Source organism: Varanus komodoensis, unplaced genomic scaffold (genome assembly GCF_004798865.1).
Source record: "Varanus komodoensis strain SLA01 unplaced genomic scaffold, ASM479886v1 scaffold10, whole genome shotgun sequence".
Lineage (NCBI taxonomy): Eukaryota > Metazoa > Chordata > Lepidosauria > Squamata > Varanidae > Varanus > Varanus komodoensis.
The window spans coordinates 28,792,861-28,807,682 of record NW_025335269.1 but is presented as its reverse complement, the minus strand read 5'-3'; the positions used below and the strand labels follow the sequence as shown (position 1 = coordinate 28,807,682).

Sequence of the window (14,822 nt, the reverse complement as noted above, 5' to 3'; positions counted from 1 at the left end):
CATTCTTCACTTAGCAAATCACTGCAAGGCATGTTTCAGTGGTGAAACCTACCTTTTCCAAGAGATATATTTTAGAAGCACTGACATTCATAACAATAGACTGGAATGAGAATGTAGATGCAATATTGCTGCAACATATGGCATGTGGACATCAAGCATTTTCCTTTTGCAGAATTCACAGAAGTTTAGGTAAACTATGTACATTTCTTAAATGCACATAAAACTGCTTCCCTAGCTCATCTACCAAGCCTCAAAACAATGGCAGATTTATTCTCATTGCAGTAAAATCCATGTTAATACATTCAGTACTATATACAAGAAAGTAAGTGTCTCACAAATATTCTTAGGTTCTTGACTACCATGTAAATTTGAATTAATATGGCATTAAAAGCAGAATTGCAAAGGAGGCATTTGAGAGTAGCCCCTTATTGCTTCAATACATTATCAGTCATAGCAAAGCTCTGGAAAAGAAACGCTACATTCAGATTTATTCACAGTGGAAGGGATCTAAAACAACCTGCATTATATGTGCTTTATCTGGGCTAATAAACCTTTTCTGGCAAAATCTCTTGAAAGAGGTGACCCATTTCATCCTGGGTTCCTACTTGGATTTGGGACTGAAGCAGTCTTGGCCATGCTGATGGATGACTTTTATCAAGAGAGGGACAGGAATGTGTGGTCCTGTTGGACTTGCTTGATGTCTTAATAACTTTTGATACCCTTGACCATGTTATCATTCCAAACCATCCCAATGGGTTAGGAATTCAGGGCACCCTACTGCAGTAGTTCTGCTCCTATCAACAGGCTCATTTCCAGATAAATGAGAGACTGAGAGACTGGCATCTAACCATTCCAATTGAGCTAATCAATTCATGGACACTCTATTCCTGGCTTATTGGGACAACCAAACCAGGAATTGCAGGCTGCTGTAGAAGTAGTTTCTATTCCAGGTAGTCTCTCCCTCAATAACTCATGTTTCCAGGTTTGCACATCTAGATAAAACAATCCAGAGATGGAATTCGGCGAATGGGGCGGCATAGAAGTCTCCTAAATAAATAAATAAATAAATAAAATATCCTGCGTTGTTTATTTCCATGTGGCTTCAGTTGGAGTGATCAAGTGGAGAGAACTAGCAGGATCATTTTCCTCCATTCACAATAATTATGTGAATTGGATGTGTTTTTTGGCCCCCTAGAAATCATACAGTGGGGTCAGTTTTTGAAACTTATTAACTTCTTAGCACCATGTGGACGTGAATGGAATTCGTGGTCAGAAATATGGACATCTCTGAGTATGGAACACATTCCACTAAAATGAATGAATTTGACAACCTGCACACATTTGAAAGGTATGCAGAAGCACACTTCAACAAAAGGTGCACGAGTTCAAAAGTGCATGTGTTTAAAATGTGTTATGAGAACATTTTATGAACTCTATATTATAATCGCCAGCTTTTGTGGAAGTAAGATTGAGCTATAACTGTCAACAATCTTGGTGCAATTGAGACTGAGAGACCTGTGTATACCTAGGGTTACAGGGTTTATGTTTCATCCCATTAGAAGGTACTCACCTTAGAAGGTGCTCACATACCTACTAGGAATTTGAATTTCAAGGCACTTTGCATAATCAAGAAATTTTCTCCTTGGAAGGTGATTTACATTTGAATTAGTGTGACATGGGATATGGAAGCTTGGACTAACATGGCCACAATATTCAGAAAAATCAGGGTTCAGAAGGTACTGATGAAATGACAACTGCATTTCTATGCCTTAGGTCATGGCTATATAATGAGTTCTTGGAGAGGGAGGGTGATCGGAAGTTAAGTGCAACAGGGGGATAATGCTTGCAAAGGAATGAGAATCAGGTGAAATCCTTCCTTTCCAGAAGAGGCCGGTCATAGAGTTCTCAGACAGGAGTTCTCCTGACCTGTGCCAATCTATAAACAAGTGTTTCCACTCTTTTCCAGTATATCCTTATGATATGCAGTCATCACTGGGCTACTGGTGGTACCCAGTGATGTAATGGAATGAGATAAAGTGCAGCAACAGTATAAAATATGGGTCAGATGCATCATCTATTTTCTTCTAGCTGTAGCCCTACAGCTATCCATGTAACTGACCGTAGAGGCTGTGAAGCAGAACAGTCTGCATTCCCAACCTTTCAATATCAATAAGGAATACAAAAAAAGGTGACATGAAGCCTATACAATGTTATGAAAAACTCTCTGTCAACTTAGTAAAGAAGACATGCAAGCATTTTTGCCTAGCTCTCTCCAGAGGTCCATTTGATGCTAAGGGAAAGCAAATGTACTCATGGAGACAAAACTTAACATTTGGATTAAGGTAGCATTATAGATTTTTTAAAATCTTTGTACCAATTATACACTTAAAAATAGCAATACTTTCCTTTGGGCTGTGCTGTCAGATCTCCTTCTTTGGAGTTCTGGGTTAAAAGTAGTTCCAGGGCAGATTTTTTGGTCCCCCTAAATATTTATCAAAATTCTTAAACTGTATAATCTTTTCCACGATTATTCCCTTCCACTGGTATTTCATATCTACTTGAACATTTTCTTCATGAATCAATCACATGGGGATCCCAGTAAATAAGGGAACACATACAGGGTAAGATATCCCAGGAGTACATACTCAAATGAGATTTGGCAACATTATGACACTGCTAAATGTGAATGAAGTTAATTTGGAGTGAATGCAAATGCACACATTCCCTGTTCTGAAGCTAAGTTCTCAGAATCTTGAGAAGTTTTGTTTTTTTGGGGGGTTTTTTATGCTGGCAAGAATGCTTGTGAAAAGTACCACATGTCTCATGAAAACACTTCTCTGCGGAAATTGCTGTTCCTGGAATGCTACCTTTATTCCCAGAGGTATACTTAACATCATCAGTGAATGAATGATCAAGTGCAGTGCAAAATACTCTGCCTCATAATGGCAGAAAACAACAAATCAGACCCAGTTTTAGTAAAGGACAGTACAGTTATATGTGTTTTTAATCTTACAAATTGGGTGTTGCAAGGAGAATGCCAATAATTTGAAGTACGTTTTTAATGCTCTGGTTAACTAGAAAATTGCAGAACCTGAAGCGCTCAGATAAAATGTATCAAGAGGATTAAAAACAACACATCTCACCTTCTAACTCACCAGTTAGCCCTCCTCCCTTGAGTCCCCCAGTGAGATGCCATTGGAATATGAATTAAGGCCCATCAAGCCTTTGAAAAATGAGGACATCTGAATTTTTAATTTTGTTAACTAATCATTAGAGAACTGGAAATTGCTGCACTTCCAACTGTGAGATAGGTGGCTGCCTCCATAAAGCACATTTTTAATTTTGCACAAGCTGGCCTGTTTCCCAGCAGTACACTGATTTGTGGGGCCACTGCCTTATAGCACCTAAAGCATAATTAAATATTAAGTCCCACTCTGAAATATGCAAAGCCCAACTAAGAGGATTACTTAGACACACCAAGGGTGGCTTTCACACACATTCTGGTAATTGAACATTGCAATATCATTAAAATTATCTTTACACAATAAGAATCCACATCCATCATTGGCATTATCTGAACTCCCTTTAGGTGCTGGGAGAGAAATGATGGAGGGGAAGGGGTGGGAAGGACTATGCTGTTCGAAAGTGATGCCAAAACAGGGCAATGAAAAGGAGAAAATAACTCCTTTACCATGCTTAATGTCAATACAAAGCTATAATTAATGATCACCTTCCCTTCCTCTTCAAGTATAAGTTAACCTGGAAAGCCTAAATAATAATAAGCAACCATAATAAAAAAACTACCAACATTTAACTGCTATGACATAGCAGCACGTCTTCTCAAAGTTCAGAGACAGAAACATTTTTACTCCAGATCTCAAAAGTTTTTCTATATGAAAAGTTGTTGTTGTTGTTTCATGCTTGTGTAGCTCTCATATCAAGGGTCATTGAAAACAATATATTCAACTCTGCATTGGTCATTGGATTAATTATGAAGTTTTTCACTGTTTCAAACAAAGCCAATCTGGCATCCCAGATTTTATTTCTAAAGCAATGTTCTCTGTGAAACCTTGGTCCAAAAGCTCAAAATAATTCATCATGATCATAACAGTTCAATATCTCAAAAGAGTTAAATCTATCACATAGACTGACAAGCAGTGTAAGGCAAAGGTTCCACACTGAACAACATCACAAGGACTCCTGATGCTACCCCATAATCCCCACGTCACAAAATCAGGCAGCCTTTTTGGGCAGTGCACATACTGGGCAATTTGAGAAATTGTTCTGGGTATCATTGCAAATAGTTTGCCATGGCAGGTGTGGCCAAGGGGGACCTACCTGCCCCAAGAACAGAGTGCAAGGGAGAGGCGGGGCTTGAGCCACAACACACCAAACAACTCCTTTTGAACCCCCAGTCTTCAGCACGAACAGAAATTGATTTCATATCAACAGCAGCCATTAGTAAGATAGTAGGGGTTTTTGTTTGTTTTAAGGTGGGAAAAGTAGGAAATCTTGGTGGACATTAGTGTCTGATGCCCACCTGTGCGGTATTAGGTTCGGAATAGATTGGACACTGATGGGGTGAGTGGTGGGGGAAAGATTTAAGTCCTACATTATCAATACAACATTCCATTTAATCCTAGCACTTTCAGCCCCACACCTCCACTGCACAATACAGCTTTCTCCAGCATGGTACCATTCTAACATTTTGGAGTGCAGCTCCCATCGACCCCACACAGTATGGCCAGCAGTTAATGCTGAAGGAAATTGTAGTCATTTATCTGGAAGTCACCATCCTGAAGAAGGCCACCATAAACAGTAGCTGGAGGTTCTTTGGACAGTACAAAGAAACAGGAGAAGAGGAAGTTCAGGCTCTCACAAACATTTTGGCCTTAGAACATTCCTCTGAGAAATTTCTACCTTCTGGGCATCCTCAATCTGGCACCAATAATCTGTACCAAATTCACATATTCTTTTTCATGCAGCAAGCACCCAGATTCACATTTTAATGTTGTTTAATGTTATAGTTCCATCTAATAGCGTATTTATAAACTGCAGCTTTAATTTATAGCTTTAAAAAAACCCCTTGAGAATCATTTAACAGGATATACATTTGTTAGAAACATGTCCCTTCAGAAGGAAAAAAGTCAACACAAGCGAGTCAGTCGTTGCCCACTAAGCCAAATAAGAAACTCTTTACATATTGCCATCATTCTCAAACTGTTCAATGAAGGCTTGACAATGACCATTTCTGAAGACGAGAAACTTGCACTTTCAAGACAGTGAGGTTAAAATGGGAAGCTCTACCATGCCTGCTCACCTGAGTCTGTGGCCAACAGGCTTTGAGGACAGCTTGAGTTCTGAAGAGCACCAGCAACTTACTGTCCTCATCACTGAGGTGGAAGGCTTGCTCCAAGATCTGCAGCACGGTAATGCGGGGCTTCACTGGCAAGGAATCATCCCCACAGAAAGGTCTCAGCCAAGCCAAGAGATCTTCTGAAGAGACAAGGTTCTCCCTGCAATTTAATCAATGGCACATCTCTTAATAATGTTTAACACTCTCATCAATTATTTTACTACAATATTTAATGGATTCTACTTGTAAGGACCTAGCAGTTTTTGCACTCATGTGTTGCTGTTCCCAATGCTTCAGTAGAATATGAACATATCCAAAACATCTTTAATGAAAAATTCAAAAAAGTAGGTATTATCAAGACAGCAAAATGTATTCATATGGAGGAAAAAAGAACAACAAAAATGGTCATATATTGATGTTAAAAAGTTCATCTTAGAAATACATAAACAGGAAATATTTCCAACATACTGAACATCTAAAATGACTCCAGTAAATTAAAAGTGCTAAGCCAGATATAGTGCAAGATAAAGCAAGACATTAACCACTGAGCTCCATTTTCTATGTTTTATCTTTAAATGGTTACACAAAAAGACATACCCCACTGATGAAGAAACGGGTCTGTAAACCATCGGTATGATACCGAGCATTTTTGAATGTCAGCTCTGGTTTTTTAAAACAAAGGATTTTGATTTGCTCACATTGTAAAACTTCTTTGGAAATGAAGGATATGGTGGGGTAGTTGGATTATAGAAAGCCCATTGTGAATCTCAAAAACTTTAGCCCAGATACTGCATTTTGGAAAACAAAAATTTCACTTCAGAACTGCTACTCCTTAAGACTTGTGTGCACACTTTCTACAAAGATGATCCCAGATTCACCATCACTGGCATCTCCAATTTAAAAAGTTTCAAGTAGCAGTGATGTAAGGGCATTTTGCCTGGGACTTTGAGGAATTCAGCCATGGTGGGTTATTATTGTGGGTGGCTGCAGAGTGGCTTAGCAAGACTGCCTAAGGCAGAGGAATATCCCATTGTGGGTAGTTTTGCGCAAACAAGTCACTCTGAGAACTCAGGGCTTCGAATACAATAGTTTAGAGTGGATTGTCCACAGAGTGGCTCAGTGGTTCATCCACACGTGGCAGGGTAATCTTTCTGGTGCTAATGGCTAAACAATCACCTGCCAAGTACAGCAAAAACCCCAGATGCTGCTTGCTAACTTGCTAATGCAACCATCATTCTCTCCCATTTTTTTTTCAGACCTAAGATGGATTTTTAAAATGTTTCTGTAGTAATCTTGAAGAAAGGAAACTGGAACACATTCGTAATTTTGAAAATGTTCAGTCCTTTGCAAATGTACAGGAGTAAATGACAGCTGTTAGCAATTTTATGTAATTTTTCCCTTCTGTTGAACAACTGCTATGAAGTACTTTCTTTCTTCCTGTAACCACAAGCATGATGTGTCAGCCCTAAACAGGACAGTTATCATATTATCTGTTCAGATTTTCCACTTGCTTTCTAGGAAAACTAGCTTTGTTATAAAGTGTGGCTGGTTTTTCCTTAGAGAGAGCTCTCTAAATGTGGTCTTACACGGAATCAAATTATTTTGATCTTGTGAGAACAAGAATGCCCCAGGCCACTCTATGGCAAAAACAAAGTTTGCCAGCATCTGTTTGTTTTTCTGTTAAGGCTGGGTACACCGGTCCTATTAAACTCTCCCTCTTGTATTTGTATTTTCTTTTAAAAGAGCATATAGTCCAATTGACTTTAATGACCCTAACTGTAATTTGTCATCATAATCTAGTCTTGAGGCTTATGTTACCACACTGGAATTACATTGCTTATAGATAACGGGGCATTACATTACTTACAGATAACATGGTTCCTTTATTATTTATTTCCCGCCTTCCTCCCACTGTGGAATGCAAGGTGACTGCATGCTGTCCCCAAGTGGTCTCCCCTCCAAGCTCAGGCCGGCCCCAGACCTGCTTAGCGTCACCTTGGCAGATGCTTTATGTGCCTTCAAATGTCCCAAAAGTTCTTAGGGATCCCAGCTCTCCATAAGAGAGGACATAATACTCCATGTGGCAGCCAGCAGCTGAAGTGAAGGGAGATGAAGGGTACTTTAAATGTTCCCCTAAACCCGCAGCTGATCTGAGAACTCAAGGAAGATCTGAAGTCTTACCCTTATACACAAAGAAGAGGCAATTCCACCAGGCATGAGAAATTGTTCTGAATGCTGTCTTAATATTCTAATCCCTCACACTCACCTCTTCAAATGAATCTCAAAGGCTACACTTGTGCAAGTGGAATTCATAGCACTTTGCTTTTGTGGACAAATATAGAACATAGACACAAGTCAGATCTATACATTCTTATAGAGACAGCGATCCCAGCTTCACAAACTACATCAGCTTTAGAGACATAAAGGAAAAAAAATCTGGAGATTTTAAAGCAATGGAATTCCCCATTTTTCATATTTTTCCAGGAAAAAAGAGGATTTTTATGTTGGGGGGGAGGGGATGAAAAAGTTCCAAGATCGGCACCCTGAACAATATTGACACCTTTCAAAGTCACTTTATTCCTTTAGGGACATAAAAATAATTTGAATATTTGGTTTTGGCATGACATTATCACATATGGCCTAAGTACACTTTACTGTAATTGCATACTAAATGTTGGAAGCTGGGGTTTCACCTTCACACAGTCAAAAGCCACAGACCCCTTTCCTTGCAAAGTGTTCTGTATTGACCAAAAAGCACAAAATCTCTAAGTGTGCACAGAGCAGTCTGTTTGACCCAGCCTGTAATCACCGCCAGGAATTCACTTTCTGAGCATACCTGGGCCCCATTCCTTTGGGAAGGGCCTTCTGCAAGCGAGCATGCCTCCTCTGCGTGGGCCGATCCTCTAATTGTGCTGCCGACATTATGGGGTCAAGAGCTTGGGCCACCTCATCGGAGTCTGAGAAAATCTCGTCTTCCAAGTCCCCTCCCACCAAATGTACACTGACTGCCTGCCCACCTGGGGAGTCTGGCCTTGAGATGAGGTCTCCACTTCTCTCAACTCAGTGTCTCAACATGGACCACATTCCAGTTTGGATTCAGATTCTGATTCTGATTCCTGGGAAACCCAGCCAGCAGTCCCTGAAAATAAGCACCCAAAGCAACCATCTTTCTCACTCCCAGCACTAAATGTACTCTGGAAAAAAATTTTTTGTTTGTGGCCCAAGCTGTAAGGGGCACCAGAACTGCAAGAAACCTCCATGGCTTTTCCAGTTTATGAAAAGAAAATTATGTTTCTTCTAGTGCTCTCCCCATGTAGACATGAAGTACTCATTTCCATTAAAAGAAGTGGTTGACAAGACTCAGTGAATGTACATGCATTTAATCGGACTCTTTTTCTGAGTTACTGCAATCACTTTTGGTTTCTACTTCATCTCTGTCTTCATCACACCTACCACATACTTCTAAAAAAAAAAGGTTTGCCTAAAATAAGCTTCTCTAGTGTTTCACATGCCAGCTTATTTCTTGATTTGTTGTCAGTTCAGTTTCTTTCACATGCTGCAAAAGATGGGGAATTTGAAGCAGTTTGAAAGCAAAATGAGTCAGGCATTGCACCATGTTACAGGTGGAATATCTTTGGCTGAATCCCAAACTACATTCCCGGACCAAATCCTTGAAGATTTCTTTATGTGGCAATATTTCAATGTACCTTTCCAACATTACTTCCCCAGTGCATTGCATATTTTGTGATGCAGTCAAAAGCAGCAGCAGTGCAATTGTCCCATTTTTGTCTTTGAATCTCAGATTCAACAGATTTTCAGCTTCCTGCATTGGATGACAACAAACTTCCTATTTTTAATACAATGTTTCACTTTAGTTTCTTCTGCACTTGTATGTGGAGATACACGTAGATTCTCAAAAATAGTTATTTTTATATTGCCTATTTTACAGTCATCTGGACTTCTTCAACTGAAGCCAGAAGACATTCACGTAAAGTACAGTATGCCTTACACTTCTGGGTACTCTAAAATCCTCAATGATTGCTTCCTTTGAACAGCTTTGCTGTTGTTTTTAGTATACTTTCAAAAGACATCACTCTATCAAGTTTTACTACAGAGCTTCAGTGTCACTATTTTATTCTTCTTGCAGCTTCTTGAGAACAGCAGCTACAATATGTGTAGCTTCAACTTGTTTTAAAATTTCTTTTGCTCATCTTCAGTGCTTCAGAGGGAGTCCATTTCATGATATCATTAAGAAACTAGGTTAGTCCATGACATGCTAATTCTATTACATTGATGTACGGATATTAATCCACTATGCCACTTTCATATTACTTGTATTGTCAGTCCACAAAGCAAATACTTTACAAAAACCAATTTTCTGGAGGACTTGACATATTTTACCTCTAAAATACTCTTAAGTATGTTGGTGATATCCTGTTTCAATGCTTCTTTGTGCATCTGGTTGAAGTGTTGCTATTACAAAGTTTCTGATGCTTTTTCCCCTCACATTTGTCCAGCCAGCTGTAGATACTACAAACTGTATTCCGTAGCACATTCCTATATGGATGCTAAAGAGACTTTCTGAAAGAATGTCTGCTGGGTAAGCAGTACAATGGTCTTAGTAATTCAAAAGCTTCCTGTTGGTATGATTTTTAGTTACTGGCACTGGTGCTCCAGAAGATTACAATGTACCTGCAAGTGCCTGGTCATTTTTTCCCCTGATCTTCAGCTGTCATGTCATAAGGGTGCTGATTACTTCAGGGATGCAGTTGGTTGCAAGGTGAATTTGCCTGAGGATGTTGTTGCTGATGGGGAAACTTTGTGATGATGCTTGTGTTACAGAAGGTCAGAAATAGGACTTCTGGAATGGAAATGTTGTGCAAAGCTACGTGCACTTCCATCGTATAGGTCTCCTCATTTAGATTCATTAAGGGTTTTTAATGTCTGGACGATGCTTCTTACATGATACAAAGATATTTGTCATCCCAGTGTCATCAGCACATACGTTCTCTTTTCTCTTCCTGGCAGATCAAAGCAAAAGGCTTCTAACTACAGTCCTTTATGGAGCTGGGCTGGCCAGTTTGCACTTGCTCTGGAATATAGAGTGTTATATAAAAGTCATTAACAAGGAGCATCCTTCAAGTTAATAATCTCTCTAACTATATAGTTAAGTTCTTACCCAAACCAGAAGTTGATTTCTCCTCTTCTGTTTCCCTCCAAATAAAGTTGCCTAAAGCCTCAGGGAGGTTCATGCTGCTTGTGGGCCAGATGGCAGGAACACCAACTGTTACTTAACTGTTCCACTTGTTTGACTTGACATTGAATCATGCGGCTGATAAAGTCAAACCCCTCCCCTCTGATCATCCCTGTTCCACAGTGTCTCCTCCCTAAACCAGAGTCATTCTGGTTCTCACACGTTATTTCAAAGCTCATTAACCTTGACATTTCAGTTAAGCATTCTAACCCTGCCTCTTCTCTCAGTTCAGATTCAAAGTCTGAAATCTCTACTTTGGAATGATGTATTGTGGGAGAGAGGGGCTCAGTAGTGGCATTTGCAAATGCATATGCCTTTTCACAGTATTTGCAAATCATTTTTATTCAGAAGCACTTGCTATATAGAAATGCTTCCATATCTTGGTCTCACAATTTTTCTGAAGGGAGAAAAGAAAAAAATAATGTCATAGCTGGCTTGCCAGTAAACACTAAATAATGGAGGTGGGGGGATGACAAAGCAACAGATTAGTAAAAAATAAATTATGATTTACATAAGGGTTCTGAAGAGAAACTTGGAGTGCAATGCTATGAAGGCCTAGTCAGAAAACAGTTATACAGATCTCGGCATTTCCCAGTTGACCTGGCTGAAGAGTCTTTGGAACAGCACAAGCTTTTTCTCTCTAACCATGCATAGGATTATGCCCCAGTCCTGTTAAAATACGGTTCAGTTTTCTAAATTCAGATAAATTTAAATAGTTACCTTGCAAATAATTATACTTTCAGATCCTTATTGTTGATCTGCATTTCTTGCCAGTCCTATGGGCCTAGTCAAAATGGCAGAAATGGATCCAACAACTCTCCCAACAAGAGGAAGCTCAAAAGCAAGGAAGAAGCTGAAACTCCCTTCTCTTGTGATGACAGTGGTGTCCCGTAGAGGAAGAAATGCACCTTTTCCTCACATTTGAGCATTGCAGTCTCAGAACTCACTTGTCAGTGCACAAGAACTGCAATGACCTGATAATGCACAGATTCTTGCACAAATGTCTATTATGTTGTCTTAAGGCAACATTGCAGGGAAGTAAATATGTCCACCCTGTTTGAAACATTATTTTATTGAAAAACATGTATTCAGAAAAAATTCCTTAATACTTCCAGTTTTTTTTTTCCAGACCATCGTATCAGTCCATATCAGTCAGTTCTTCAAAAAGTACTTCTGTTATGAATATTATTACATGGATTGAATTAGCAGTCAAAGATCAAGCAGTCACAAATTTGATCTAAAACACTCTAATCAGTAAGCAAAGATGCCAATTTTGAATTCTAATTTCAAAGAATGCCTCTCTCTCTCACACACACAAACACACAGAGAAAGAGTGTTACAAGATCAATAGATGAAGGAAAAATACAGTCAGAACTTGAGAGACATCAGGCTGATTGCTCAGGAGAAAAATATTTAGGATTAAAAAACAAATCTCACTTAATATTTTCAGCATTTCTTTTGTTTCATCCCCACTAAAGATATTTGCATAAAGCATTTCTGCTTCTGTGATAGCTTTTGCAGCTCTTACACAAATTCCTCTGTGGTAGCAAATGATTTTGACTTCTTTCTCATTTGCATGAGAATAGACAACTGATGCAAAAAGTCCTCTTTGATGCAGTTCTCTACTTCCCTAGAAGGCCTGAAATATGAGCGAAATGCTGCCCCTCTGCAACTAATTAGCATTGCACATTTTTTTCTTGATAATAACAAGTAGGCAATTTTAGTAACAAGAAAGAAAATTTAGGGTAACTGATCACATTTAGCACAAATGTGTTTATTATTGGCCAGCACTGGCAAAGGAAGTGGTATTCTAAAGGAGGCAAATGCTCATACTATAATCTAATTCTGATCAGGTCTCTGAACGTTATTGGTTGTATAGCCAAAGTGACAACAGCCAAGCATAATACAGGGCTATCAGCAGTCTTGGAGGGAACACAACTGTTTGCACTTTATTTTTTTTATGAGGGGAACCAAATCAGATAGGAAACACCCTCCAAAAGCCTTCTGAGAACTGAGGATGTTCAGTGCCCACATCGGACTGCTGACTGATTAGTTTGAGAGAAAGGGACAAAATGCAAACATGTGGGAGGAGGACTGGAAGGGCCGGAAAAAGAAGATGGAAGAAGAGATGCAGAAACTCAGCCTGTTCCCAGCTGCTGACTACCTGCTCTATGTAGTCGGAGCAGCCTCCTTTGATGTCTTCCCTCAGCCACACACTTTTTTATGGAGGCCCCACCTGCCACATCCCTGTTCTGAAACCACGTCTCAATACAGTGGATTATATATGTTTCAAATTATTAAGATCTGCCTCAAACTTATGGTTGCTATCAAAGGTCTGCCCCTAAGGAGATCAGGGCTTCATCCTGAGCCTGCTCTGGGCCACCCTAAAGCCCAACAAACAGTTCTATTCCCAGGGCTGGCTGAGTTGAAAATGGCCCTTTCTTTCTCAGGATTGCTTCCCTCTTACAAAAGTGGAAGGTGGAATTTCAGGGATTTTGGAGGAGGTTTGGGAGAAATTTCACACCCACTCCCCTCTTTATAAGCCTTGTCACATTATGCTGATTTAAAGAAAAATAATAAAAGGCCCTTTTGGAGGTGGAAATTGTCTGAAAGGTAGGATAAAAAAATAGGCTTGTGTGTGGAAGGCTGCTCATGCTGTGGGCTTCCCTGCCATGCTTCCTCTCCACTGCAGCCCAATGAAGCATCGAAAACCTCAATTTCTACCAAATGCCTTTGCCTGGTTTCTGGTGATGTTTGCCTCTGAGAGCATGTTCGGTCCACATCAAATCAGAGGGAGTTTCTATCCTTGGGAACAGATTCATGGGCAAGAAAGAGGGCTGCAGCATATTGGAGGCTGAGGACAGAGCCACCATGCAAGTCACCTTCTTGTTGCCCCAGTCTAGATACAAAGCCATAATAAATATTTTCTTCTCCTGAATCCTTAGCAACAAACCTTGGCTGTAAGGCAAGATTAGCCGCCTCTTTTAAGCATCTTCTTCCCTCCTTCAAATCCCCCAGGAGCAGTGCCTCATTCTTCTATTACTTATTGGGTGTTGAATTGTGTCTAGCTTAACCTTTCCTGTTTCCTGAGAGAACATCACTTTTTTCCCCTTCATCGCAAAGTCATCTCACTCTAGTCTAGTCTGCTCCATCATAAACTTTGCTCAAACAGATACACTGTAAAATTTTATTGGCTGCTAGGAAGGACAGCAGGTACAAAGTTAAACAAAACTTGTAAAAGAAAAAAAATAGCTTGCTGCTAATTTTAAAAGTAGACAAGGAAATGAATATGGAAGACAAAAATTTGACCATAACTTAGAAATAATTACTAGTCTCCATGGCTGATTAAGGAGGAAGCAACCTGCATGCCTTGTTTTCATCAAACAGTGTAAGCTACAGAAAGCGCGACCACCAGTATAATAACCTCACTCTAGCACAGAGATGGGTGCAAGACAGATTTCAATATGCTGGGAAGCTGCATACCGCAAAGCCTTCACCAGCAGGCTCAGTGGACAGGAATGCTGGAGGCTGAAATCAGAAAGCATCTGGATATCTACTTTCTACCACCCTCCAGCATACTGCGAATGTCGAGTGCAGTATACAACTATTGTTTGATGATATGAGAACTAACTCCATTGTGGTATCAAGTGCAGGATTAAGAATACACAGGTTACTGGAAGAGCCTAATAGCTCTGGGGGGAAAAGAAGTCCTTTCGTCCTTCTACCAGCTGCAAATGACTCTACATAAATGTGTAAATAATGTTCACTTATTCATTGGCAATGTTTCAAAGTGACATTGGGTTTTTCAAAAGAAAAGAAGCTCCAGGTAGAATGTGATTTACATTATAACTAATGTGGCTATATTCATTCTAACAAGACAGATGAGAAAGTAATATCAGTCAGAAAACAACAATTCAACCTGTCTGGAACTGCTGAAATAATATAAGCTGACAGTTTATCATTTTGTGAAAACTTCAAAATTTATTTAGGGTCTGTTATTCTCTTTATATTCCATCTCTCGGAGATGGTGCTAAATTAGAAACGAGGCTTTAGAGTACTATTTAAAATGTAAAAGAAAACTGTGAAGATCCTGGCTTTAAAAGTCAGGCTAGCTCATTTTTCAAATGACAGCAACTTTCTGAAGGAGACAATTTATATTTAGATCCTGCAATAACTAAAGGACACAGATATAAACAACACTTCATGAAATGC

At 39.5% G+C, this 14,822-nt stretch overlaps 1 protein-coding gene across 4 annotated transcripts in view; it reads right to left on the bottom strand.

The window, feature by feature from the left end:
- NBAS (NBAS subunit of NRZ tethering complex) overlaps positions 1–14,822 on the bottom strand; it is a 176,744-nt gene that overhangs the window by 24,917 nt on the left and 137,005 nt on the right. For 3 of the 4 annotated variants that reach the window (XM_044417846.1, XM_044417835.1, XM_044417856.1), the window contains one exon: positions 5,321–5,516. In XM_044417846.1, coding sequence (XP_044273781.1) covers positions 5,321–5,516 — 196 coding nt within the window. Of the gene's footprint in view, positions 1–5,320; positions 5,517–9,006; positions 10,449–14,822 lie in introns of those variants that run through there. The other variant, XM_044417865.1, reaches the window with a different exon arrangement.